This window comes from Erythrolamprus reginae, chromosome 1 (assembly GCF_031021105.1).
Source record: "Erythrolamprus reginae isolate rEryReg1 chromosome 1, rEryReg1.hap1, whole genome shotgun sequence".
Lineage (NCBI taxonomy): Eukaryota > Metazoa > Chordata > Lepidosauria > Squamata > Dipsadidae > Erythrolamprus > Erythrolamprus reginae.
Genome location: NC_091950.1, coordinates 149170608 through 149195549, shown reverse-complemented (window position 1 = coordinate 149195549; position 24942 = coordinate 149170608). Strand labels below are relative to the sequence as shown.

Here is a 24942-nt window from a genome sequence, read left to right as displayed (position 1 = left end):
GGCTTGATGATCATGTGACGGAGTGGTGGTGGCTTAAAGCTCATTTGACTGGCTTAAAGGTGGCCAACTTGATGTCACTCATGTCAAGGGTTTGGGTTATGGTGCCTGGCCTCTCCTTGCCTCAAAGAGATACAATTTCCCTATTTACTATTACTGAACATCCAAAATATACTATTTAATTCTATGTATATATGCCATATGTGTACATCCATATTACACACAGGTACACAAAAATGTACATTATTTCCTATATAAGCTGTATGTGTATGCACACACGCACAGCTCTTCTAAAATTATACACATTCAACCCTGATTCCTTCGGGATTGGGCAGCACAGAAGTCGAATAAAGAAATAAAGAAATAAGCCTCATTTACTGGAATAGGAAAAACTTACCCAGAGCCCAAAAGGGAAAAAAAAGAAAAAAAATTCAATTTTTTTCTACTGGTTCTGCGTACCTGACCAAAATTTCCCTACCGTTCTGCATAGCTGACAGTACCCGTAGGAGCCCATCACTGGTGTACGTGAGCAAAAACACATTTACATTTTCTTCTCTCCAGTACCTGTGATAGAATACAATCCTCTGATCCCAAGATTGGGTACAATGAATTTGGGCCAAAAATCATAGAAGAAATCGCGCTTGCTTTTGCTTTTTATATTTCTGGTACACTAGCATTTAGAACTGAAGGCTCAGCATAATCTCTTAAAATATAAGAATCTCAAACCCCTGGAGATCAACTATTTAATCATATAAAATAAAAGGTACTTTGGTACTGACAGTAGTGAAAAGATCACTTAAAAAAAACCCCATGACATCCCAGTATGCAGCTTAACTGCAATATTCTGTGGTTCAGAGGATCATTTACACATAAAAGGATTAATTAGGATTAATTCCCAGGGCTAATTCCAAATTAATCTGATACTATAGTGCACTCTTTTACCATCATATTTAGCACTGGTGACCATAAATAGTAAACAATGGCAAAATCGATCCACCTCTTATGTTTATAAAAAATGTAGATTAACAGTGCATTTTCCCAATGGCTTTTCCAACTAAGGGTTTTCACTTTCCGCCCACTGAAACAATTCCATTTTGCTAGAAGATATTTCAATATACGTGTAAATTGTATTTGACTGTCATTTATTGCTCTCTCAAATTAAGCATTTGTCCCTTTGCAGCTTTCTAATCCTCACTGAATTTTTTTTCACAAAGCCGATGCCACCCCAAGACATGCTGCCAGTGTATAAGGGAAAATTCACAAGACACCTGTGTGTGTGTGTGTGTGTGTCCTAAAATACGGAAAAGTCAATATCTGAAAGGCAACATGACAAAGTGATCAGTGTCTTTCCCCTTGATTGCCATCAGCTAAGAACTTCCTTCCGTCTCTGGGCCCTGAGGTTCTTTCCGTGGCTTTGGCCTGGATTGCCCCCGACCTCTTGGCATTCTGGGATAAGTTACATACTCTCTCCCTTTGTTCTTTTTCCATCTCTCGCAGTTCTGAGTGCCATGCTGACCTTGCCATGTGTTCTGCCCTCTGAGATCGCCATGGCAAATGTCTGCTTTCTCTCGGTCTGAGGCTTGAGCTTTTGGCATTGGAATCCAGTTGTCCATGTTGTTCTTCTCTTCTTTGGCTGATGGGAGATCTCTGGGGCAGAATTCTTTTTTATCCGAGAATGAAGGCTCCTGGTTTTGGCTGTAAGATTTTGAAATCTCTTGGTTGTACCTCCCATAGTTCCACCGCCCCCTTTCCTTCTTCCAGTTAGATCTCCTACTTAAGGCTTCAGATTCTTCCTCGACATACTTTCCTGTTGCCATCTCCAATGTCTTACAATGTAATTGCCAGCTAGGATTTTGCAAAGACAGCTTCTCCCCTCGATGTCTTTCTCTCCTATTATGGTGATGCAAAGTAACAGAGGGTGTATCTGTATTTTTTAGCTCATCGCTTGTGGGGGTTGTACTTCTTTGAGTGTGTTCTGAAACGTCTGGTGACTTCAGCTCATTCTTAGTTCCCAGGTTGTTTTCTGAGATGGCTGTAGGGTCATATTCCCTGACCTCAGACGGCTGAGAAGAAAACGAACAAATTAAGATAAAATACATTTACACTGTTATACAAGCTGTATGCTCACTACTTTATATTATAGCCAAGTGTCATTTCTTCAGTGTTGTCAAATGAAAAGATATACTTTCCTGGCAGTTAGAATAATTAATCAGTGGAACAGCCTGCCTACAGAAGTTTTGAATGCTCCAACACTATAATCTTTTAAGAAGATGTTGGATAAACATCTGTCTGAAGTAGTGTAGGGTTTCCTGCCTAAGCAGGGGGTTGGACTAGAAGACCTCCAAGGTCCCTTCCAACTCTTATTATTATTAATTGAATATTTATTACATGAACCAGAAAGATCGTGCAGCAGGGGCCAAAATATTGGTGTCATCAAACTCATACTCTCCAGCTTGATTCTACAATAAAATCTCTCATTGTAAGGAGGCTGCAATGTGCTCTTGACAACAACAGCCATCCGAAATGGCTTTGGTATTTCAATCTTAATCAATTACCCAAAGGACACTTATGGAATTGCTTAAGATGTAAAATATCAGAGTCAACTCTTGTGCTCCAAGACTGTCAGCCACATAAAAACTTCCCTGTCATTTTCTTTCCCTGCAAAGAGAATTAATAGCTTCCTTCTTTTGGATACTATTCAGTTTCTTCATTCCTTCCTTAATAACCCCTTTTCCTTCTATTCTGCTGATCCACTCACCCTTTGCAGGGTAACAAAATAGCGATTTCTCTCCAGCTCCACATCAATGATGCCACCTTTTTCTTGCTGTCTCTGGAAGTGCTGACGCAGTTGCTCTCTGTGCTGCAGTGTCTGTTGGTCAGGCTGGTATATTTCCTGCGAGAGAACAACAACTTGTATTTCAGGAGAGTAGCAAGTGGAACCTTTAGGCCCAACACTATATGATGCACAGCTGGAAAGTGGCAGATAAAGCGGGGCAGGGGGAACTTGACACTGTTATTGGAAGGACATGGATTTCGGCAGATCTCCCTCCCGCAAACTGAGTTCTCCAGACATCTTACACTAAACTTTTATAATTCCTAGACCTACCTGGAAAACCTGAGCAGAAAAATGTATTTAGATTCTGCACTACATTATGCTATGTGCACATGGTAAAAACTGTTATAATAATAAATAATAATAAATACTTTATTGTCATTGCATGTATGACGTATGACATATGACGCCAAAGACCAATCTCAACATACCTAAAAATCCGAAAGAACATGCTCAACCTGTCACAATTTCCCACCTGAACAATCCAACACCCACACAACAGACCAAGTAGTATTGTCCAGCAGTTTACTGATGGTGACCCCCTAGTACATTGCTAAGTGCAATTATACAGGGTGAGTTCCAAAAGTAATGCATTTTTTAAAAGTAATTTATTGAACAGATTTGCACAAACACTTAAAATTCTTCAAAGTTCTGTCCTTGAGCCTCTACACATTTTTTTCCAGTGACTCTGCCATGACCGGTACACACCCTGGAAGGCATCTTTGGGGACCTCTCGCAAGGTCGTCACGGCTGATTGGATTTCTTCTATGGATGAAAAACGGCACTGCCTTAATCCGAGGGAACAAAAAGAAGTCTGCTGGGGCAACGTCAGGACTATAGGGAGCGACAGCATTGGCACCTAGTGTTTTGCCAGGAACTCGCGGACTCGTAGCGTGTTGTGGCAAGGCGCGTTTTTTGTCCATAGAAGCAATTCAATCAGGTGTGACGAAGACCTTGCGAGAGGTCCCCAAAGACACCTTCCAGGGCATGTACTGGTCATGGCAGAGTAGCTGGAAAAATGTGTAGAGGCCCAAGGACAGTACTTTGAAGAATTTTAAGTGTTTGTGCAAATCAATAAATTACTTTTTTAAAATAATTGCATTACTTTTGGAATGCACCCTGTAGCTCTGGGATAAAAATTGTTCAGAAAATGTGTGGTTCAAGTTTTAATTGTTCTGCATCTTCTGCCAGAAGGCAAGAGTCCAAAAAGATTGTAAGCAGGATGAGAAGAATCTTGAGAATATTATGCACCTTCCTAAAACAGCAAGATGTGAAGATATCGTCTAGGGCTGGTAGCTGGAGCCCAATGATATTCTGGGTAGTTCTAATGATTCTCTGTAAAGTTTTTTTATCCACTATGGAGCTGCTCCCATACCATGCGAGAATGCCATATGTTAGAACAACAATAGATGCTGGTTTATCTTCCTGAGCATTCTTAGGAAGTACAGCTTTTGTGCTTTCTTCACAAGCATAATGAGAATGAGAACACGCTGTGAACAGTTAGCCATTTTGGTTCGCTGTCCCTCCCCACACCTTCCCACTAACTTCACTATTTAGAAATAATTCACTATTTAGAATGCAGCTGCGAGAGCAATCATGGGCTTCTCTAAATATGCCCATGTCACACCAACACTCTGCAGTCTGCATTGGCTGCCGATCAGTTTCCGGTCACAATTCAAAGTGTTGGTTATGACCTATAAAGCCCTTCATGGCACCAGACCAGATTATCTCTGGGACCACCTTCTGCCGCACGAATCCCAGCGACCGATTAGGTCCCACGGAGTGGGCCTTCTCTGGGTCCCATCAACTAAACAATGTCGTTTGGCGGGACCCAGGGGAAGAGCCTTCTCTGTGGTGGCCCCGGCCCTCTGGAACCAACTCCCCCCGGAGATCAGAATTGCCCCCACTCTCCTCGCTTTTCGTAAGCTCCTTAAAACCCACCTCTGCCGTCAGGCATGGGGGAACTGAGATATTCTTTCCACCTGGGCCTCTACAGTTAATGCATGGTATGTCTGTATGTATGTCTGGTTTTTATAATAAGGGTTTTTTAGTTGTTTTATTATTGGATTGCTACATGCTGTTTTTATCACTGTTGTTAGCCGCCCCGAGTCCACAGAGAGGGGCGGCATACAAATCCAATCAATCAATCAATCAATCATTCAGCAGACCATATTTCGGGACATCAGATTTCTTAAGACAATTTGATAGATGGTTTAGGCCTTAAGTGGTTTAGGCCACAAGCTTCTTGCTTGCCCCATCTTTCTAACAGTAATGGTTCAATGCAAAAGATCCGGCTGCCAGTTTTCCTTACCATCGACTGCTGTGGTAATGGTGCTGCCTGCAGTGTGGCAAGGTCATATGCGAGAGGCTCCCTGCACACAGGGCATTGCACTTCAATATCCTGGGTAAGAAAAGATGACAGAAGCAACCATGAGCCTCATGTAATTAGGCCACACTACAGCATATTCTCTTTCTACCTCCATACTCCTCTGATGCTCTTCCTTGGTGAGTAACAACTGCTTTTGGAGAATTGTACACAAGTCCATGGCTACTTCTCAATCAAAAGCAATTATCCCAGCACTCAGTATGAATGGAAAAGCCTGAATCCCAAGCTTTTTTACCTAGGTTTGCTAAGATTACCTTCCTAGGTGCCACAACAGAGAGGAAATGGTGGCATACTACCAATTATGTTACTATCCATGATGGAGTCTACTTGACATTTCATAGTGGGGGGTTTTTCCTTACCAGGGATGGGTTCTATTTAACTTCCCCATTGCGACGGAAGTGCATGCTTCGCTCGCACGCATCACTTCCTGGAAATGACCCTCTGCGCATGCGCAGTACTATAGAAAAACAAGATGGCTATGCCTATGGTGCCACCGAGAGAACTGGTTCAGGAACATGGCAGGTTTGTATCGCTGCCGGTTTCAGCAACCCAAGCCGCCAAGTTACTATCGGTTCTATGGAACCGGTCCAAAACGGGAGGAGCCCACCTCTGAATCTTGTCTCTAACTACCACAATTCTTGTGATCTCAGAGAAAGATGCATTCAGTGTCACCTTCCTCTCTTACTATTATGGAGGAAGAAATAGAGGGTCATTTCATACCTTGGTAAATAACGTGTCCCACAAAAGAATTATCCAGAACATAAAACATATTCTCATCCTCTTTCATTTGCTAAAAATAGAACTATCTTGGTCAAAACGTAAAGATTTCCTTGAAGAAAAACTTGGAATCTCCAAAAATAATGCACATGGTTTTTGTTCTTCTATGACAAAACCAGAAAAATGATCTCTATTCACAGAACTTTAGTGGGAAAGACGTATTATTCATCTCCCACAAAGGTTAAAGCCGAATATTTCTAGAATGTATTTATTTATTGCCTTTGAGTCAGACCTGACTTAAGGTGACTATACTGAGAAGTTCCATGCCGTTTTCTTGGCAACATTCCTTCGGAAATGATTTGCCATCGTCCCCTTCTTGCTAGGGCTGAGAGAGGAGGACTGACCTAAGGTCACACAGTTGGCTTTGTGCTCAAGGCAGGATTAGAATTTGTTTTTCAGTTTCTAGTTGTGCCTTTACCACTGCACTAAATTCTTCCCAGACCTAAGACACTGATTAAAGACACCACCAACCAAGTAGGAAATGATTGAGAACACAGGGCTTGTATCAGTAAGAGGGAAGCTGTTTAGCATTTAGCCTTAATAATTTTATTAAAATCCATCGTTATCCACAATATTTTGCTCACAACGACCTAATTGAAAAAAACTGAAATAATTTGGTAATATTGACCTAAAGTAAGAAGCCAGTCCTGAAGAAAAGAGCAATCAAGCAGCTGCAATAACAAAAATGGCAAACCATCCATTACCTCTTTGGACACGGCTGTCAAATGCTGCATTCTTTCTTTCTTCTGTGCATTGATTTCTTTCTCCGTATATTCTATATAACTAGCAAGACAACGTGAGTGGAAGTAATGGTAACATGTGGTTTTGGTGAAAGCCTCATTCTCCTGTGAAGATGAAAGAACAGCTTCTTAGAAGTACATTAAGTTGAGCATGATACTTTCAAGAAATATTGCAGAGGGCAGTGGTTTGCCACAGTAAAATCCTACTTCTATAACATATTGATTCCAAATAATTAAATAAAACTTTCAGCATAAAACTAATGGCTTCCTTATTTTTTTTTATTCCACATAATACTATATTTGTTCCTTTGTGTGAAAAGCTGCTTCTGAGGGTACATGATCAGCATTTTCAAGTAGGCTGCAGAAACAGGAGTATGCGCCCTAATAAACTCCTACGTTGTACTCAGTTATGCTAAACTCCCCATTTGATTCTATTTTGCATCAGGTTAACTGCATCATGACTAAGATTCCTATCTATCTATCTATCTATCTATCTATCTATCTATCTATCTATCTATCTATCTATCTATCTATCTATCATCTATTCGACTTCTATGCCACCCAATCCCAATGGGGCTCATTGGGTGGCATAGACTATCTGGGCATTTTTTCAAGAAGCTCATCCACATTTCCTTTTTTCCCCTCCTTTTGTCAAGGATTTTCATTCCTCTAATTCCCAAATTAATAATAAAAAAAGATGCTGGTCCAGCATACTCTTACCTGAAAGCCATAGAGGCAAATCACACACTGCCCATGAGGGATGTTGTTGTCTGTGAGGATTTCTTTTCCCTTCTTGTTGAGAGAAAAAGCCAGGGTGTAATTTCACATCCTAAAGCAGAGACAGTCCAAGCTAAAACCATTCCTTACCACCACCCTGTATAACCGTGTAGGTCTCTGTCTTGTCCTCTTACCTCTATTAGTTCATACAGCACAGGTGTACCAACTTGGCTCTCAGCAATACCCTGCAGGGTCTGGGAAATTCTAGACAGGCAGAAAAGGGGTACCAAGAGAGAAACCAGAGGGCAACACTTAATAAGAATGGCTAAATTGATCAAACACGGTGACAAGCTGAACACTAAAACAAGCACAGGCTTATTCTGAGAGACTGTGATCTGTAGCCCTGTACAAAGAAGATAGAGTCTCAGTTATCCGACATAAATGGGGGGCTGATAGTTGGATAGCTGAAATGTCGGATAATCCAGACTCTACTGTACTGCTTCCATCCCCGTCTCCCTGCCTCTCTCTTCCCTCCTCCCAGCTTGCTTCCCCATCATGGCTGTCATGTTTGGGGGCGTGTCTGGGGGGGATGCGGAAATGCCTACAGCCACGCCCTCAAGCAGCCATGACATCGGATAATCCAGAGTGTCGGATATCCAAAGGACGAGTAACCGAGACTCCACTGTATTTTGAAACAGTTTAAAAGGAATGACAATAGGAAACAACTATGCTCTCAGTATATTATGCCGTATGGGTAGGCTACCACAACCTGTGAAACGAGCACAGGAAAGGAACCCAAGCTGCCTTTGCCATGGGATAAATGAATCTATGATAGTGACTTAATAATTCAAGGCTCCCTCAACCTACCCCATGGTGGGGGTGCATTTTCCTTCTCATTTGGTAAGCAGCAAACAGCAGCTTGGGTCGCACAGCCTTTCTGAGTCCCCTCCGAGGAAATGGAAAGAAAAGGGCAAAGCCTTACAGGGATTTGTAAAGCAGGAGCAAGAAAAGGTGGAGCACATAACTGTCCATCTTGTGATTTAGCTGATCAAAACTTCCTTCCATAAATTTCTCCCTTAGCCTCCATTTCTAAAGCAAATATTGAACCATATTTCCCCCCCGAAAAAGATTTGGTGATTATGATAGACTACTTCAAACTCAACACAAATATAATTTCAGAACGACTGCATCACACAGGAATCTTGAGTAACATGAAATTAACTTTTAATGACTATATTTACTTGCATAATGTTTCCAACATGCTGCATGAATTCAGCGGGGCTAAAAGTGTTTTGCTGTTGAATTTTGTTTATACAGTGATACTTTGTCTTACAAACTTAATTGGTTCCAGGACGAGGTTCTTAAGGTGAAACGTTTGTAAGATGAAACAATATTTCCCATAGGAATCAATGGAAAAGCTATTAATGCGTGCAAGCCCAAAATTCACCCCTTTTGCCAGCCGAAGCACCCGTTTTTGCGCTGCTGGGATTCCCCTGAGGTTTCCCTCCATGGGAAACCCCACCTCCAGACTTCCGTTGCCAGCAAAGTGCTCATTTTTGCGCTGCTGGGATTCCCCTGCAGCATCACAAAAACATGGAAGTACCGAGGTGGTGTTTCCCATGGAGGGGAGCCTCAGGGGAATCCCAGCAGCGCAAAAACGGGTGCTTCGCTGGCAACGGAAGTCTGGAGGCGGGGCATCCCAGTGGCGGTGGTGGGTTTGTAAGTTGAAACTAGTTTGTAAGAAGAGGCAAAAAAATCTTAAACCCCGGGTTTGTATCTCGAAAAGTTTGTATGACGAGGCGTTTGTAAGATGAGGTATCACTGTACTTGGTGTCTAATGCATCTCGCTCTAGTATCCCACAATAGCTGTTTAAGCCTAATCCAGTTGCCCTGATACTCTTTTTCCATTGGGGCAATGTTTGGGTGAAACCTTACATTGTGTTCATCTGATTGCACCTAGATTTCTGGGAAAGAAATCCAAATATGTGTTAAGACTCTGTCCAAAACAGTTGGGTTGGCAATACTGTATATAAATTGAGCTATGTCAGATTTGCTGAGGTACTGCAGACTGCCACAAGAGGGAGCTAGAGTTCACATCTTATTTCTCTGGAGTCCCCCTCTATTTAATCTTTGTCTGGCTACTCACTGTGGTTACTCACTGTTAAGTATGCTTTGCAATTTCTCTGCAATTTCTCTGCACTGTAGTTATGTACTATAGGTAAAAATGTGTTTAGACTTGATATCTTTGTTTACTGATTATGACAAAGACAATAGTTAAGAAAGACTTTGCACTTAATCATATTTGGATTGTTAATCTGACTATTATGTGTATGACTTTGGACTATTTATCTGAACACGCTATTTCTCAAAGTAAACTTTAATTCAAATTAGTACATCTGTGTGTGGCTGAATAGTTATTCAAACCTAATCTTAACATAAACATTTCTGTGGGATACAGAAAATAAATCTACAGTGACATGTTGCACTTCATGGTCTTTTATGTTGTAAGAAAGTTCATCAAGCAGCTGAATGTAAGTCAGTGCTTGGTAGTTGTTAAGAAAATTCTCTATGACATCCTTACATGTTTTCTGGACAATTTTCTCTGGTCCCATTGACACAGACCTGGGCACCTTACTGCCCGTGGATCACATCCAACCCTTTACTTGACCCTATCCAGCCCGCATGAAGTCAATCGGAAATTAGAAATAAAATGTAAATAAGACATAACATGTATTTTTATCAGAAGCGCTAATAAAAACTGCTTTTTACAAATCAGTAAAAGTAATATTGAAAAGAATTAAATTCAGTCTATTGGTTCAACCATCCACAACAGTCCCAGTTTCTCAACAGCCCCATGGGAAAAATTAATTGTCCATCCCTACACTAACAGAACTTCAAACTGCTTGTCATTGGTGGTGAATCTGATCTGTTGACCAATAAAAAAGTCTTCCTTGATCTTGGTATCCGTTGTTCTTGGAAACATCTCTCTCAAATAACAAAAACCTTCACATCTTCCTTGCTCATCACTTTCACAAAAATTGTCATCAATTGGTGTTTTATGTGAAGAGGGGAAAAATTATCTTGCTTGGGTCAACAAGTGGTTCATGTGCCACGTTTTTCTTTCCTGGAACCAAATTATGTCAGTGTGGTCATTTCTTTTTAGCATAATGAGATTCTCTTGCACTGATGTTCCATTCACATATGTAACAACAGTACTTGGTGTATCTGAGCTGCATCCCAAGCAGCAGAGCCACTACTTTTAGATATCCACAAATATGCTAGTTATACTTGGAGTACCAGATGTGCTTCAACAACTTTTCCATGTTTTTGTATTTTTGTCAATGTGTGCAGCTTAGCCAACAGGTACTGAAGGATATACATTACTATTGTATAAAAACAAAGTATTTCTACAAAATGGTATGTGATAGGTTAAATTATAGGCTGTTTTCATGATTAGCAGCCAAATATCTACAAGATTCACTCAAAAGTGTTGAAGAAGCAAAATATTTGTTCTCCAGTTAATCCACAAATGTATTTTATATAAAGAAACTACTTTGTATTACTTTCCTCCTTTGTAGGACAGCTACACATTAAGGAACAGCACTGTAGAAGTAAACATGGGTATCAGAAACCCACTTCCAAAGAAAGTGTGTAACTTAATCGATAATTTTAATGATAAAATCAAAGTTCTTACTTTTGGATCTGTTCATCTGATAATCCCCGAGGATTCTGGATAGCAATCTTTGGTATTTCATTTGGATACTAAAGGGAAACCAAGTCAAGTGTAAATATATAGTACAGCTGTAATCCATGATGAAATAACAAGAAAAAAAAGCATTTAGATATTTACCTGCAGAGGCACAGACAATACAAGTGTGAAACAGACATATTGAGAATCTTGATCCTCAGCAGTTGCTGGGTGTAGGGTGATGGAGATTTCCCAGGGAATAGATCTAGTTTGAGAGAGGCACAAGCTAAAGTCAATTGTCAGAAAAGAACAAGTTTTTAAAGTACCATATTTTTGGACTATAAGAGGCACCAGAGTATAAGACACACCAAGATTTCAAAGAGGTAAACAAGAAAAAAAGAGGGGTTGCCCTCACTGCCACCCAGAAGCACATTGCAGGCCTCCCAAACCCTCTATGCATCCCATTTTTGTAGAAAAACAGGCTGTTTTTCACAAAACTAGGATGCACAGAGGGTTTGGGAGTTCTGCAGATTACTCCCGGAAGCTGGGAAGGACAAAAACATTGTTTTTGCAAAAAACGGGCCTGTTTTTCACCTCTCAAACTTCCCACCCAACATATTTCTTTCCTTCCCAGCTCCAGGAGCATTCTTACAGGCCTCCCAAACCCTCTGTGCATCCTGTTTTTGTGAAAAACAAGTCTGTTTTTGATGAAAATGGGACATGTGGGGCAGGGTTTCAGGAGGCAAAAAAAGAGGGCTATATTTAGATTATTAAGACGTACCAACATTTCCATCCTCTTTGGAGAGGAGGTGTATCCTATACTCCAAAAAATACGGTAATTCTTCTACACTGGTGATTTTAACAGACAACATCCTTTACAATCTTAAGAATGTGTATCTATGTAACTCAGACAATGATATAGGAGTGATGTGTCAATTTTACTCCCTTGGACTGTCATGGAAGCCGGAGGAGATAATCCATATGGAAATCTGGCCTCAGATTTCATTAATTTGTAATTATTACACATTAATACTCTTCTTGGTTATGTTTTACACCTATAAGCCAATAAAACATGTGCCAATAAAGCAAATACCTGTTTCCTTTAAACACATGAAGCTCGTCCAAATAGATAGACTCTAAGACTTCCACTTCTGAAGGCAAACCCCTGAAGAAAAAGAAATAGAGTTACAGATACCGGTATATTCATTTTCTTAAATTTCTTCTGCCTGTATAATATGAATTTTTTTTTTACAGCAATCGTATAGAAGGAAAGCTCCTTTCAATAGAGTAACAGAAACTGATTCTTTAAAACAACAAAGTCACTTTGGAAACTTACCGTGTTTCCCCGATAGTAAGACACCCCCGATTGTAAGACGTATCGGGGGTTTCAGGGGGGTCGGCTAATATAAGCCGTACCCCGAAAGTAAGACATATGTCTTACTTTCAGGGAAACACAGGGTTGCCGCCTCCCTCTCGTAGCTGCATCTTTCAGGTTGTCCCCACCTCTTCGGTACCTTTGACGCCAGCGAGGCCCCTTCCCTCGGTTGCTTCCTCCAAGCTTGGCCTTCCGTGGGAAAAAAACCCCCTCCAACAAAGCCGATCGTTTGTAATCCCCCTCGGTTTAAAGTCCCCCAAGTTCTTCGCAGCGCGGATTTCGGCGAAGTCCCGTAATCTCCGGGATCTGCGCCCTGAGAGGCGGGAAGAGGAAACGAGGCGCAAGGCAGCGGCGCATACGTCGCTGCGTCTGCAGGAATGGGTGGTGGGGCGCCACGAAGGGCAGCGCTTGAAAGCCACCACTGCGCCGTTGTTGTCCTCACGGCGCAAAGCCACACAGTCCCGGATCGCTTGCTTCCCCGGCCAGCAAGCCGGCTGCCTGGGAAAGCGGCGCACTTTTAAAACGCGCGTTTTTCAAATGTGCTGCTTTCCTAGGCAGCTGGCTTGCTGGCCGGGGAAGCAAGCGACCCGGGACTGTGTGGCTTTGCGCCGTGAGGACAACAACGGCGCCGTGGTGGCTTTCAAGCGCCGCCCTTCGTGGCGCCCCACCACCCGTTCCTGCAGAAAGCCTGGGAAAGCGGCCAGCAAGCCGGCTGCCTGGGAAAGCGGCGCGCTTTTAAAACACGCGTTTTTCAAATGCGCTGCTTTCCTAGGCAGCAGACTTTGCTGGCCGGAGAAGGGAGCGATTCAGGACTGCGTGGCTTTGCGCCGTGAGGACAACAACGGCGCCGCTTAGAAGCAACAGTGGCCGGTGCCCTCCCACCGGGGCCCCAAAAGCTCACGCCATCACCGCTAGGGAAGCTCCAATATAAGACATACCCCGAAAGTAAGACGTAGTGGGGCTTTTGGGGGTAAAAAGAAAGTAAGACACTGTCTTACTTTTGGGGAAACACGGTAGTAATCATATAAAATAATTTGAAAATACAAAATGCCCTGAAAAATATTTTTTTTTAGAAAAGGCAAAATTTAGTCTCAGGATTTGATTAGCACCATTATTTTTACAATAAAGATCAGAGTCATCATTACACTGCTCACTGTTTTCTAAGATAGATTTTCTATATGACACTCCAACCTCATGTGTATTTAAAAGCTCCAGTTCTGTCAATTGCTTTAATTTCATTACAGTAATCACCAAAACAAGAGCAAAATAGATGAAGAGGGATTGTATTTATAGCATACATAAATGGGGGCAGGAGGGAAAAAGTAATTTTCTCTTACAATAACTACCCTGTTTCCCCCAGAATAAGACATCCACTGATAATAAGCCCAATCAGTCTTTCGAGTGCACGGCAATAAGGCCAAGTACTTATTTCAAGGTTCAAAAACATATAAGACAGGGTCTTATTTTCGGGGAAGTACAGTACTTCCTATATTTGTATAGCTAATGAGTGCAATTGATTTCATATATTCTTTGTAGGAAGTTAGGCACTTCTTTTAATCTACAAAAATAGAAATATTGAAGAGTTTTGTCTCAAAGTACAAAACAAAGAAAACAACTCACATCTCTAGTAATGAACTGAACAAAATTTAATTCCTGGTCGTTGCATTTCTGAGTCAGACCTCTTATTTTTCTGTCTGTGTATCTTGCTTTCTGAAACAGTTTTATATCTCTGCCTTTTTCTAATTTGCCATGAAAGCAAAATAAAAAACAACATTGCACTCTGCATTGGCATCCTTCAGTCTCGAAAGACCATGGTATCATGCTCTGGATTCATTGCACTCTATACATTACAAATGTAAAGAAATAAATCATACTGAGATTAAATATTTGCATAATAATAATAATAATAATAATAATAATAATAAATAATTTATTAGATTTGTATGCCGCCCCTCTCTGAGGACTAATAATTCAGTAAAGAAAATAGGAAAAGAAACAGACTAAATCTGTCATCTATTATAAGCCAATTTTTCTAGCTGAAGAAAAAACAACCTGGCAAATAGTCCCAAGAGTGTGTTTCTGAATTAGCTTCTTGGATAAGAAGTGAAACGTTTTCAAGGATTAAAACCAAGAAAGTCCCCTTGTATTTCAGAAAAAGCACCTTTGGGATAACCATGACCCAGATTGGTAATCTCCATGGACACTCAACCTGGCAGTTACATAGTAATGCTACCATATCTAGGCTGCAAAAATCCAGATTACTATTAGATGGCAGCAAGAAGTATCAAACTCTTTATGAATGAGCTTTCTGTCCCAATGACCAAGGTTATTTGGCTTTTGTCCCAAAGGTGCCTTTTTTCAAGCAGCAACAGGACTTTGTTTTTTCCTTTTCTTTGAAGTCGTTTTGCTTCTATCCAAGAAGCTTCTTTAGTTCTGAAGGAGGAGGGGGAAAAGCACATTTGGGACAACCGTGACCTGGATGACTGAGAATCTCCATAGATAGACATTTACTTTGCTTTTGTCCTGACGTTTCACTATTCAGCCTGAAAGCTCATCACCGCTTCATTGAGGCCAGCCGTGAAAGCCTAAGCCTGCAATAACCAATTTTATGCTGCCATCGTGATGGGTGCGGATGTTTACAGCGCAGATCTACTTGCCCCAAATTAATACTTTTAGCATATTTCAGAGACAAGAGATTGATTAAAACGTCTCAGTTGAATTCTCCACTTCCTTATGAACTCTTAATCAGGGTTTAAAGCTGCAAAAAAATAGAGAGAGAGGGGTTAAGCGGAGGGCAGCAAGGAAGTACAGGCGCCAACCACTCTCTTACCAATCCTCCCCTCCCGTATGCTCTTCTTCGTCTCCACCTGCCGCAGCCATCTTTGATTACCCCAAACCGGAAAGAGGGCCAAATCGGCCGCGAGTACTTCCGGCGCCGGGAGTTGCTTGGCGATAGATAGGCGACGCCGTCGTCTGACGCTTGGCAGGTAACGGGCGTCTGGAGCGTGCGGGCTTCCATCCTTTTCTCTCCCCCCCCCCCCCCCGCCCCTGCTCTTTTGAGCGCTTGAGCTCACGAGGAGACCCTGGGCAAATCTCTGAGGCGCAGACGGTAGGGCTGAGGGAAAGGAAAGGGGAATGGCGATATTTTGTTGTGAGTTGGGTTAAGCGTTCTGCACAAGTATTAGAAGTAAGTCCCAGCAGTGCATGAATGTTCTCTAAAGCAGGGGGTCTCCAACCTTGGCCACTTTAAGACTTGTGGACTTCAACTTCCAGAATTTTTCAGCAGCTTTGTTCAGCAGCTTTGCTGGCTGAGGAATTCTGGGAGTTGAAGTCCACAAGTCTTAAAGTGGCCAAGGTTGGAGAGCCCTGCCCTAAACCAGTGTGTGGACTTCAATTCCCAGGATTCTTTACTCAGCCATGCTCACTGGGGCATTCTTGGAAATTGACCCCCTCACTCTTTAAAAGTAGGCTGAGTTTGAGAAACACTGCTTTATGGTTGAAAGGATTGCAGGATTTGCAGCCTTTCTATTGCCATGCATCTTTGAAAAAAAATGCAAAGAAACAGGTCTAAGCAGGATGGAATGAAGTCAAAGGCAGCAGCTGCAGTTTATTATTTAAATGTATTTATTATATAAATTTATAAGCCTCCCAACTCCTTCTAGACTCTGGGAGACGTTCAGCAATTAAAAACAATATAAAGCAAAACTCCAAGAAACCAAAAACATTCATATCTTGGCTGGATCTAGATGGTAATTCCTTGCTCAACAGTCCCAGACATGTAGTCAGCCCCTACTTCCTTTATTGGAGTATAAGCCCCCACTCACTGTTGATGTGGGTATAATGTGTGTTAGAAAAATACAGTAAAATTATTGGGGGTGGTGCCATTGGGAAGAACTTTATTTCTTGTTGAAACTGCGTGGTAACTGAAATTTGAGAAACTTTGCTGGTTAAAAAATAAAATAAAATAAACATATAATGAAATAATCAATGTCAGACAAAAAGAAGACAAAGGCATAAAAATGACAAAACTAAAATGCAATCAATAAATTCTCACAATCTTCTTTGAGTCTTCTAAAAAGAGGTGCTAAAGAGCTGTCACAAGAGTCTTTTCCTTTCCAGTTTGAAGGATGAGTGAAGCAGAAAGCTTTGATTTTGTTTGCTTAATGCATTGCACCCAAAGTGAAATGTGTTATGGAAAATCATCTAAAGATGTTTCAGTGTTACTGGGTGCTTTGGTTTTACAGTCCTATGAGTTTTGTCTTGTATTTTAAGACTGTTAATGGAAATCATTGGAGTCCAATGAAGTTTCTAGAAACTGGGAGGTACACGGTCAAATTAAAAGGTTTCCAAACAAAGGTTAGAAAGATACGGTATATATAATAATGAGCAGACTTCCAGTGAGAAAAGGGAGCCAAATGTAAGCCATGCAAAAGACCTTGTCCTATAATTTCACTGATGTTAATTGAAGTAGAGGTAGATATTCTTGCAGAATCTAGTTTATAGAGAAATTTAGTAATGCCAGTATTGCTCAGCAAAGATCTAATAAGCTCCATGTTACAGGAAGAATCTAAAGTGTGTGTAATATTCCATAATTTGGTATGGAGACAACTTCTGCATTATGAAAAATCCAGAAGATAAAAGGGCAAATGTGAGAAAATTATTAGAGAAGAAAAGAAGTCAATTCAAGAGTGTGGCAGAGGGAACTACTGATGACTCAATTTGCAAGAGCTAAGTTTCTGTTTCTGCACTCAACAGGTTATGCACTCATCTTTTCCCATAAATACTAATCATGGACAGGTATCATGTTTTGGAAATGATTGGAGAAGGCTCTTTTGGAAAAGTCTATAAAGGACGTCGCAAATATAGCGCACAAGTAAGAGCAAAAGAGGGCAGTGATAACTGAATGTTCAGTAAGGGTTGTTCTACAAATAGATTGTGTTCACTTATTCTGATTAGCACTGATTTGTTGACTAAGCCACAATTATCCGGGCTTCTATAACATGCAAAATTAAAGTTAAAAAACACCTTATTATGGGTTATTAATCCAGACATAATTGGGAAAGAAAAATTATTTGACAAAAAAAAATGGAAAGAAGGCAAATACTGATTTAACATGTTTCCTCAGCCTTTTCTTTTCTTAAAATATTATAGATTGTGGCTTTGAAGTTTATTCCCAAAGTGGGTCGGTCTCAGAAAGAGCTGAAGAATTTGCAGCGAGAGATTGAGATCATGAGGGGACTTCATCATCCCAACATTGTCCAGATGCTTGACAGTTTTGAAACTGATAAAGAGGTGAAAACATATTGGCAAAACTACTTTAAAGTTATGCGTAGAAGAGATAGGAAAATCTGTTGCACTGTACATCTTTAAATCCCTTTCTGATGGATTACGTGCCATCAAATCAATGTCTATTCTTTCTTTCATCACCTTCTCCAAGAAGATTGAGGCCCCTAGAGCAGGGGCGTCAAACTCTATTTCATTGAAGGCCACATCAGGATTGTGTTTGATCTCAGGGGATATAGGAGCGTGGCTGCGTGGGCATGGCCAGCTTGATGTCACTTGTTGAGGCTCTGTTTTTGGCCACAACAGCCTTCAGCAGCCCTCTGCCAGTGAAAACGGAGTTCCCTGAGTTTTGTTTTTACTGGCAGAGTGCTGCAGGAGGCCCTTGCGGCTGAAAACGGACCCTGGGAGAGCCATGCAGAGCTCCATTTTTGCTGGTAGAGGCACTGTGGTCCGGTCCTCAGTTGTTTCCCTGGTGGCCTCACAAGCCACATCTGCCCACAAGTTTGAGTTTGACACCCCTGCCCTAGAGTGTATGAATTTTTACTTCACTTCCCAATAAAGCCATTTCGTTTTGTTTAACCAACCTGAGAAAGTTTGGATTATAGCATGTTCTTCTTGTAAAAATTTGAGAATGGCTAACAGTAGGTTTCTCAATGGGATTCAGAGTAAAGCTCCCTTTTACAATTGACTAATGGTGATTTTGTCAATGCCAACGCGGTTGGAAATGTTTGGAATTTCACCCAAGGGACCTGTTAACTACTGGTACCACTTTTGCTTGTCACAATTATATTTTGTAATTTTCTCTAGTTCTTTCTGTTTTCCCCCTGTTGTCTCCTAGGTATTGCGGTGTCCACTATCCAAACTTTTCTTTTAAAAATCAACTTTATGTTTCTTTCTTTTACTTCTAACAATCTTAATCTTTAATCCATTCAATTATATCATAAAACCTATTTCATTTTTTTTTTGCCCCTTCTCACCAAATTGATCTAAGCTTTAGTAAACCCCGTTTGTAAATCCAATATATAAATGTTATCTTAGTTTACTATGTATAGTTTCTTTTTGATTTTCAAAACATCATACTATTTCTTTTGATGTCTGATGAGACATCATTTTCTATGTCATTTGTAGATCAAGTTTTAACTCTGTCTCTGTCTTCTCAGATAAAACTTATTCCTCTCCTGTCATTTCCTCAGAAATATCTTTTCGGCATGATCTAGCCCTACAAAATGATTGCCGTGGACATTATTGATGTCAACTTCTGATTCCATTTCTCAAAAGGGTCCTGCATTGTTTTCAATGTTATAAGACTTTATAGTCATTCTGTAGCTGTTAATTAGATTTATGCTCACTGCAGAAACATTAGTCATAGTATTACTGTATTCTTTCCCTTTGCTTCTTTGTGAATGATTATATTGTCTTATTTTTTTGGTTCTTGACTGCTAGGTGGTGATGGTGACAGATTATGCTGAAGGAGAGCTCTTTCAGATCCTTGAAGATGATGGGAATTTGCCTGAGGAACAGGTAACTGCAGCCTGAAGAGTTAGACAAGAGAAATAGGTGCCCAAGCTGAGAAATACTAGATATTGGGAAGAAATGTAATAGCACTATAGGGGTCAGATCTTGTTGTTAGGTCATGTGCCTCATGCTGTTGCATGTACAAAGAATGAATGGGGAATCACAAGAATGAAGAGAGGCAATAATTGTCACAGCCCTCAAAACATAAATAATGTCCAATAAAATACTGTCCATTCATCTGTCTTTTACCAGGAAAAATACTAGAACAAATGACAATAATTTTGACAACAGTGCAGTAGTTAGTAGAATCTGACTGGGATTCATAAATAATGAACTCAGCCTAGGTATCTTTAAACATATGCTTGTCAGGTGATGTTCACGGTTTAATTTTGACATCCTTCGATGGAGAGAAAAATCACTAACAGATTCTACATTCTGTGATCTCAAGCTCCTTCCTTATACCAAATCTCCCCCCCCCCCAAAAAACCCATAGTATAGTAACTAAGTAAGCCTCATCTCAGGGTTAGGATTGCAATTTCTCTTTCAGGTGCAAGTTATCGCTGCTCAGCTGATTTCTGCACTCTATTACTTGCATTCCCACCGGATCCTACACCGTGACATGAAACCTCAGAACATCCTGTTAGGGAAAGGAGGCATGATCAAACTCTGTGATTTCGGGTAGGTATCTTACGATCTCCCTCCATTTCCAATTCCTGATCTAAGCACTGAAAAATCTTGGTTGTGTTTCCCCCCCTCTTTTCTGGAAGGTTTGCCCGGGCAATGAGCGTTCAAACTATGGTGCTGACATCTATCAAGGGCACCCCGCTTTATATGGCTCCGGAGCTTGTGGAAGAGAAGCCATACGACCACACAGCTGACCTTTGGTCGGTGGGATGCATTCTGTATGAACTGTACGTGGGGACACCGCCCTTCTACACCAATAGCATCTTCCAATTGGTCAGCCTCATCATCAAAGACCCAATCAAGTGGCCAAAAAACATGAGCCCCAACTTCAAGGTAGCACTTTTTTCCCCAGCTTCATTTAGTAAGATTAAGGTTGGTTTTTACATAAAAACATCCCAAAGTTGCCTTTTCAAGAGGCAACTGGATTTTAACCAGAAAGTCAAATTGCCTATTGAAAAAGCACCTTTGGGACAATAATCATTATTATTATTATTATTATTATTATTATTATTATTATTATTATTATTATTTAGATTTGTATGCCGCCCCTCTCCGTAGACTCCACAACAGTGATAAAAACAATACATGGTAACAAATCTAATAATTAAAATCTAAAATAACAGTTTTACATTACAAAGTCTAAAAAAAAAAACCCCAGTAGATAAAATACATACACACAATCATGACCTGAATAGCTGAGAATCTCCATGGACATGAAAGCATGTGTTCTTTCTTTACTCCTAGAGTAGTGCTTTTCAACCTCTGTGCCATGTGGCACATTGGTGTACCACAAAAAATCTACAAGGGCACCCCATCAATGAGCCACAAAGAAATGTTGGGAAGTGTTGTGGAACTGCACAGCCAGAACCCCATCTCTGTGACAGATGGATCACACTTCCTCCAAATCTATTTCCAGGTCCCAGCAACCTCTGATATCATGGGGCTTTTAGGTTTTGTGACCCGGAAGTCTTGCCTATAAAATGGGCACCCACACATATTAGCACCTTGTAGTATGCCATGGGATGAAAAAGGTTGTAAACCACTGTCCTAGAATTTTTAGTCTTTCAGTGCCCTGCTACACTCAACATTTCCTACATTCTCTTTGGCCCTTTGCTCCATCACATGGTTTCCTCACTTTCTTTCTCTATTCGCTATGTGTCTTCAGCCCACATGAAGACTTTAAAAAGTATTTTAAAAGATTAGCCTCTGTTAATTCTTGACTTCAAGCAACTGCTGTACATAGATTTGATGCTACTCAGGTTATTAAAATTTGCACTGCCATTATAAACTAATGTTTGTTGCTATTTCAAACAATTCCAAATATATGAATCTCTTCTTATTAGTTCGGGTCCTGCCTAGTTTCTTGGTGGGGAGATGAAATACATACTTTGCATTTGTATTTGTTTCTTTGAGAATATTTCTGCACAATATTTTGCTGAAACCAGCAGGACTTTTAAGCCACAGCTTTCCTGAAATGTTGAGAACTGTAAATTTAAACGTGGAAACAAAAGTAGCATTCCAAGATGCCTTGTGCTGATGACAGCCTCATATATGGTCGGATGGCGGAGACTCATCCACTCAAGTTCAGTGAGGCACACTAGCCATGCCTAGCAGTTTAGTCAGGAGAACTTCTTTCATATGTAACATTACTTTATAGAGCTTCTTGCAAGGTCTCCTGATGAAGGATCCTCGCCAGCGTCTATCGTGGCCAGAACTGCTCTATCATCCCTTCATTGCTGGACAGGTGACAGGTAAACATGGTGCTTGTCTTTCTACCATCTCCCCTCAGTCTTGCTTTTGTGTCTGATTTATGCATGCAGTCCAATGAAATCTTGTTACTCACTTGTATCCTTCCTTCCAGTGGTCAATGACACAGAAGAACAGGCTGTTACAAACCCTTTCACTAGCAAATTGACCCCTGAATTACAGGCTCTGAAAGACCAACAGGCACATTTCCTGGCCCCTCTCAGTGGTCAGTCCAAGATCTTGAAGAAGGCGCGTCAGAAGATGGCCCAGGAGGCTCAGGAAAAGGTGAAATATATAGCACATAATCCTTAGGGAGGGTCCTTATGATATAGTGAGTCTCCATCCATTAGAGTAATGTAACTTTTTTTTTCTACTACAGGTGAGAGAGAAATCCAAGTCTCTTCTGAAAGGAGAAATAGCTAAGGAAGACCAGGGCCTTCCATGGAAAACCTGCCCCGTTCAGGCAGATCCCAGAGAAGAGCATCAGGCATCTTCTGGTTCTGGAGAACAGAGGCCCCGCGTTCTAGAAAACCAAGGAGCAGAATGGGAGCGAGCAGAGCCACCCCCAACGCCTCGGTGAGAATTATGTATTGGATTTAAGGAGCGAACAGCTCTCTGCTGTGCAGTCTCACTTCAGCCTTCATTTCTTCTTCTTCATGCGTAGGGAGAACAGAATTACACATGATTACAATCGGGAATTCCCAGAGGGAAAGCCCACAAATCGCGGATCAGAAGTACGAGACAGATGTAGCATCAGCACTGTAGATCTGGAAACTGACGTAAGCATATGTCTATAAACCTTAGCACTTTGCATAATAGCAAACACATTTCAAGGGCATTGTGGCCCTTATGGACACATTATTTTTTCTGTAGGAGCTGGATAGTGATGAAGAGTGGCAGTACCTCATCGATGCCACAGATCCTGCAAATGTACAGCTGTGTGCCCCATTGAGTCTTCTGGGAGACCCTGAGTTTGTGCAGCGCATCCGTACCCGAATCCAGGATTCTGGTCAGCAGGTGAGATGTACATACAAAGAACACTAGCCATGTTTTAGGAACTAGTTTTTCAAAAATTAAACTACATGCACTTTAGAGAAAAGAGATAAAGACTTAAGTGAAAATACACTTCTGTGGTCAGACCCCTTTTGGCAATTATGGCCATATTACTCCTAGGAACTGGTGAGGCATGAAACTGAAAGATTAAGTAAATCTTTAAAGAGTTGAACAAAGTCAAAGTCAAGAAAGTCAGAGTTCTTGTAGTGGTCAAGGGAGTCTAAAAACTAAGCACATGCCATTGATTATGAGGGAAATGGCTGTAAGAGGTATATTGAGTGGACTTAATGATGAGGACAGTATGACTAGAATAAATAAACGATAAAATGTCATACTTTAGGGGCTGATACTTTGCTAAATGTTTCTGTTTCTAATGTGTTTTATAGGTCTTAGAAGGAATGCTTGAGGGTGCTTCCCATCTTCGTCCTGTTCTTCGTGTCATTTGCAACTTGTTAAGTACCCGATGTAATTCAGAACTGCTATACACCTTCTGCAGGGATATAGACCTATCCCATTTTGTGATGCATCTAGTGAGGGACATCTTAGAGAGCTCCTGTACCAAGCAGGTAAGATGTATTATTAAAAACAATCAGCTCAATTTCAGAAAAATTATCTGGGTGGATGGCAGGCAAGTTTTGGTGTATGTATTTTGTTTAGATTTTTTTTATATGAGCATAATTTAAACTGGTATTTTTATATTTGATTTAGAAGACAAAAATCATACTTATTGCACTTAATTTACCTAAAGTTGATAGTATTATTTGAAATGCAGAATTTGGTGGGAGGAAGACAGGGAACTGGAGAGAATAGTGCTATGGCTAGCCTCGTCAGTTGACTTCTGGAAGGTTTTATTTTGCTCAAATTTTTCCAATGTCTTGCATTTAAAGTGCAGAGATTTGCCAGCAGATTTGATTTAAGTTAAAACTGAAATTTCATACTAAGGCATCACATTTTCCTGAAACTTATCTCAGTGCTGCAGGAGCTTCATAGCTATGCAAGATAGTTCTGTCTAGACAGTTTTTCTTTCTTTCTTTCTTTCTTTCTTTCTTTCTTTCTTTCTCTTCCTTCCTTCCTTTCTTCCCTCCTTCTTTCCTGTCTCTTCCCCCCTCCCTTTTCTCTTTCTAACTTCCTTGCTTCCTTGCTTTTTTGCATTTGTATGGTCTGCATCTTGCACAACATTCAACAGTATTTCTGCATAATTCACTGAGATATTCCTTGATCATTTGGAGACCCTTAGACAGTTTTCAGAATATGCACTTTTCTTTGTCCTACAGCAACCATGGCATATTACCCTGCTAATAGATCTAATTACAGTGATGTCAGCCTTCTTTGCCAGTGATTTCAACCAGGAGAAAGATAAAGAAAAGCAAAGGTAAGAAACTTGCGTGATAGACAGAATAAGAATACAAAATAAATTATAATACTATTTTCAGCAAAATAGGGGCAGGCAAGATTGAATCACAGAATGAATGGATATGGCTGAATAACCAGTGGTTCTATTCTCATGTCTTTTTTTTTAAAGCATGGCATGTCAAATAATATCTCCAAATAGAAGCCCCTATGCTGCAAGAATTGAACTAGTTAGAGGATGGAGAAAACTGAGTTGCATAAGTTTAGTTCTTAGGTCTTAAATCATAAACACAAATGGTTTTCTAGTTTGCAGGGATTTTACATATCTGCTAGTCACTTCCTAACTCTGGTACCTATACTACTGACTCAGCCAACAGATCAAGAAAGCAGGCTGCGAGAACAAAGCCTCATGGTAAGTATCTGGTCTTTAAAAAAATTATCCAACTGTATTCTCTTTCCTTTTCCTGCTCATTCAGCTTCATCATCTGTTGCCCCAATCCATATATATGCTGATACACTTATCCCACAAAGCTCTCCTTAGCTAAAGAATATAGCTTTATGTAATTAGAAGTGTGTAGGACAGCTTTTTTTAAAGGTAAGAAACCTTAACTTTAAATCTGATTTTAAAAAAACAAAGTTCTGCAAAATCAGAGTCAGAAAAAAGTCAGAGTCAGAAAAAAGTCAGAAAAAAAATTGATAACCTTCTTGCACTTCTGCTTCTAGGTTCCTGGTATTCAGTACCGTAATGTGTTTGGACATAGAGTTTCTAAATATCTTCCATGATTAAAAGCCCTGAAA

The 24942-nt window shown here is 40.6% G+C and overlaps 2 protein-coding genes across 5 annotated transcripts in view; one reads left to right on the top strand and one right to left on the bottom strand.

Annotated features, from left to right (window-relative positions):
* Positions 1–1122: 1122 nt before the first annotated feature.
* On the bottom strand, positions 1123–15557 carry RNF25 (ring finger protein 25). The gene is made up of 10 exons (XM_070729254.1): positions 15344–15557; positions 12232–12303; positions 11301–11403; positions 11145–11212; positions 7645–7714; positions 7454–7525; positions 6698–6838; positions 5142–5231; positions 2756–2890; positions 1123–2060 (listed from the first exon to the last, which is right to left on the bottom strand). Exons 1-10 carry the CDS (start codon positions 15391–15393, stop codon positions 1365–1367), a joined length of 1497 nt encoding a protein of 498 aa, XP_070585355.1. The 5' UTR covers positions 15394–15557; the 3' UTR covers positions 1123–1364.
* The window catches only part of STK36 (serine/threonine kinase 36), a 30068-nt gene continuing 20570 nt past the window's right edge, over positions 15445–24942 (top strand). For 2 of the 4 annotated variants that reach the window (XM_070729227.1, XM_070729210.1), the window contains exons 1-14: positions 15499–15622; positions 17269–17386; positions 17665–17805; positions 19240–19317; positions 19859–19989; positions 20079–20328; positions 21653–21746; positions 21857–22026; positions 22121–22317; positions 22406–22520; positions 22615–22758; positions 23181–23360; positions 24069–24166; positions 24451–24556. In XM_070729227.1, the coding sequence (XP_070585328.1) occupies positions 17303–17386; positions 17665–17805; positions 19240–19317; positions 19859–19989; positions 20079–20328; positions 21653–21746; positions 21857–22026; positions 22121–22317; positions 22406–22520; positions 22615–22758; positions 23181–23360; positions 24069–24166; positions 24451–24556 (1788 nt within the window). In that variant the 5' untranslated portion in view covers positions 15499–15622; positions 17269–17302. Of the gene's footprint in view, positions 15701–17268; positions 17387–17664; positions 17806–19239; positions 19318–19858; positions 19990–20078; positions 20329–21652; positions 21747–21856; positions 22027–22120; positions 22318–22405; positions 22521–22614; positions 22759–23180; positions 23361–24068; positions 24167–24450; positions 24557–24942 lie in introns of all 4 variants that reach the window. The other 2 variants (XM_070729199.1, XM_070729218.1) reach the window with 2 other exon arrangements.

What these genes read in the sequence shown, in the direction of transcription:
- RNF25 (XM_070729254.1), bottom strand. Translation starts at nt 15,393, where the DNA reads ATGGCTGCGGCAGGTGGAGACGAAGAAGAGCATACGGGAGGGGAGGAT. An exon ending in CATACGGGAGGGGAGGATTG is followed by an intron (nt 12,304 to 15,343) that starts GTAAGAGAGTGG and finishes CTTTTTCTTCAG; the next exon opens with GGGTTTGCCTTCAGAAGTGG. An exon ending in TTTGCCTCTATGGCTTTCAG is followed by an intron (nt 6,839 to 7,453) that starts GTAAGAGTATGC and finishes TCATCTTCACAG; the next exon opens with GAGAATGAGGCTTTCACCAA.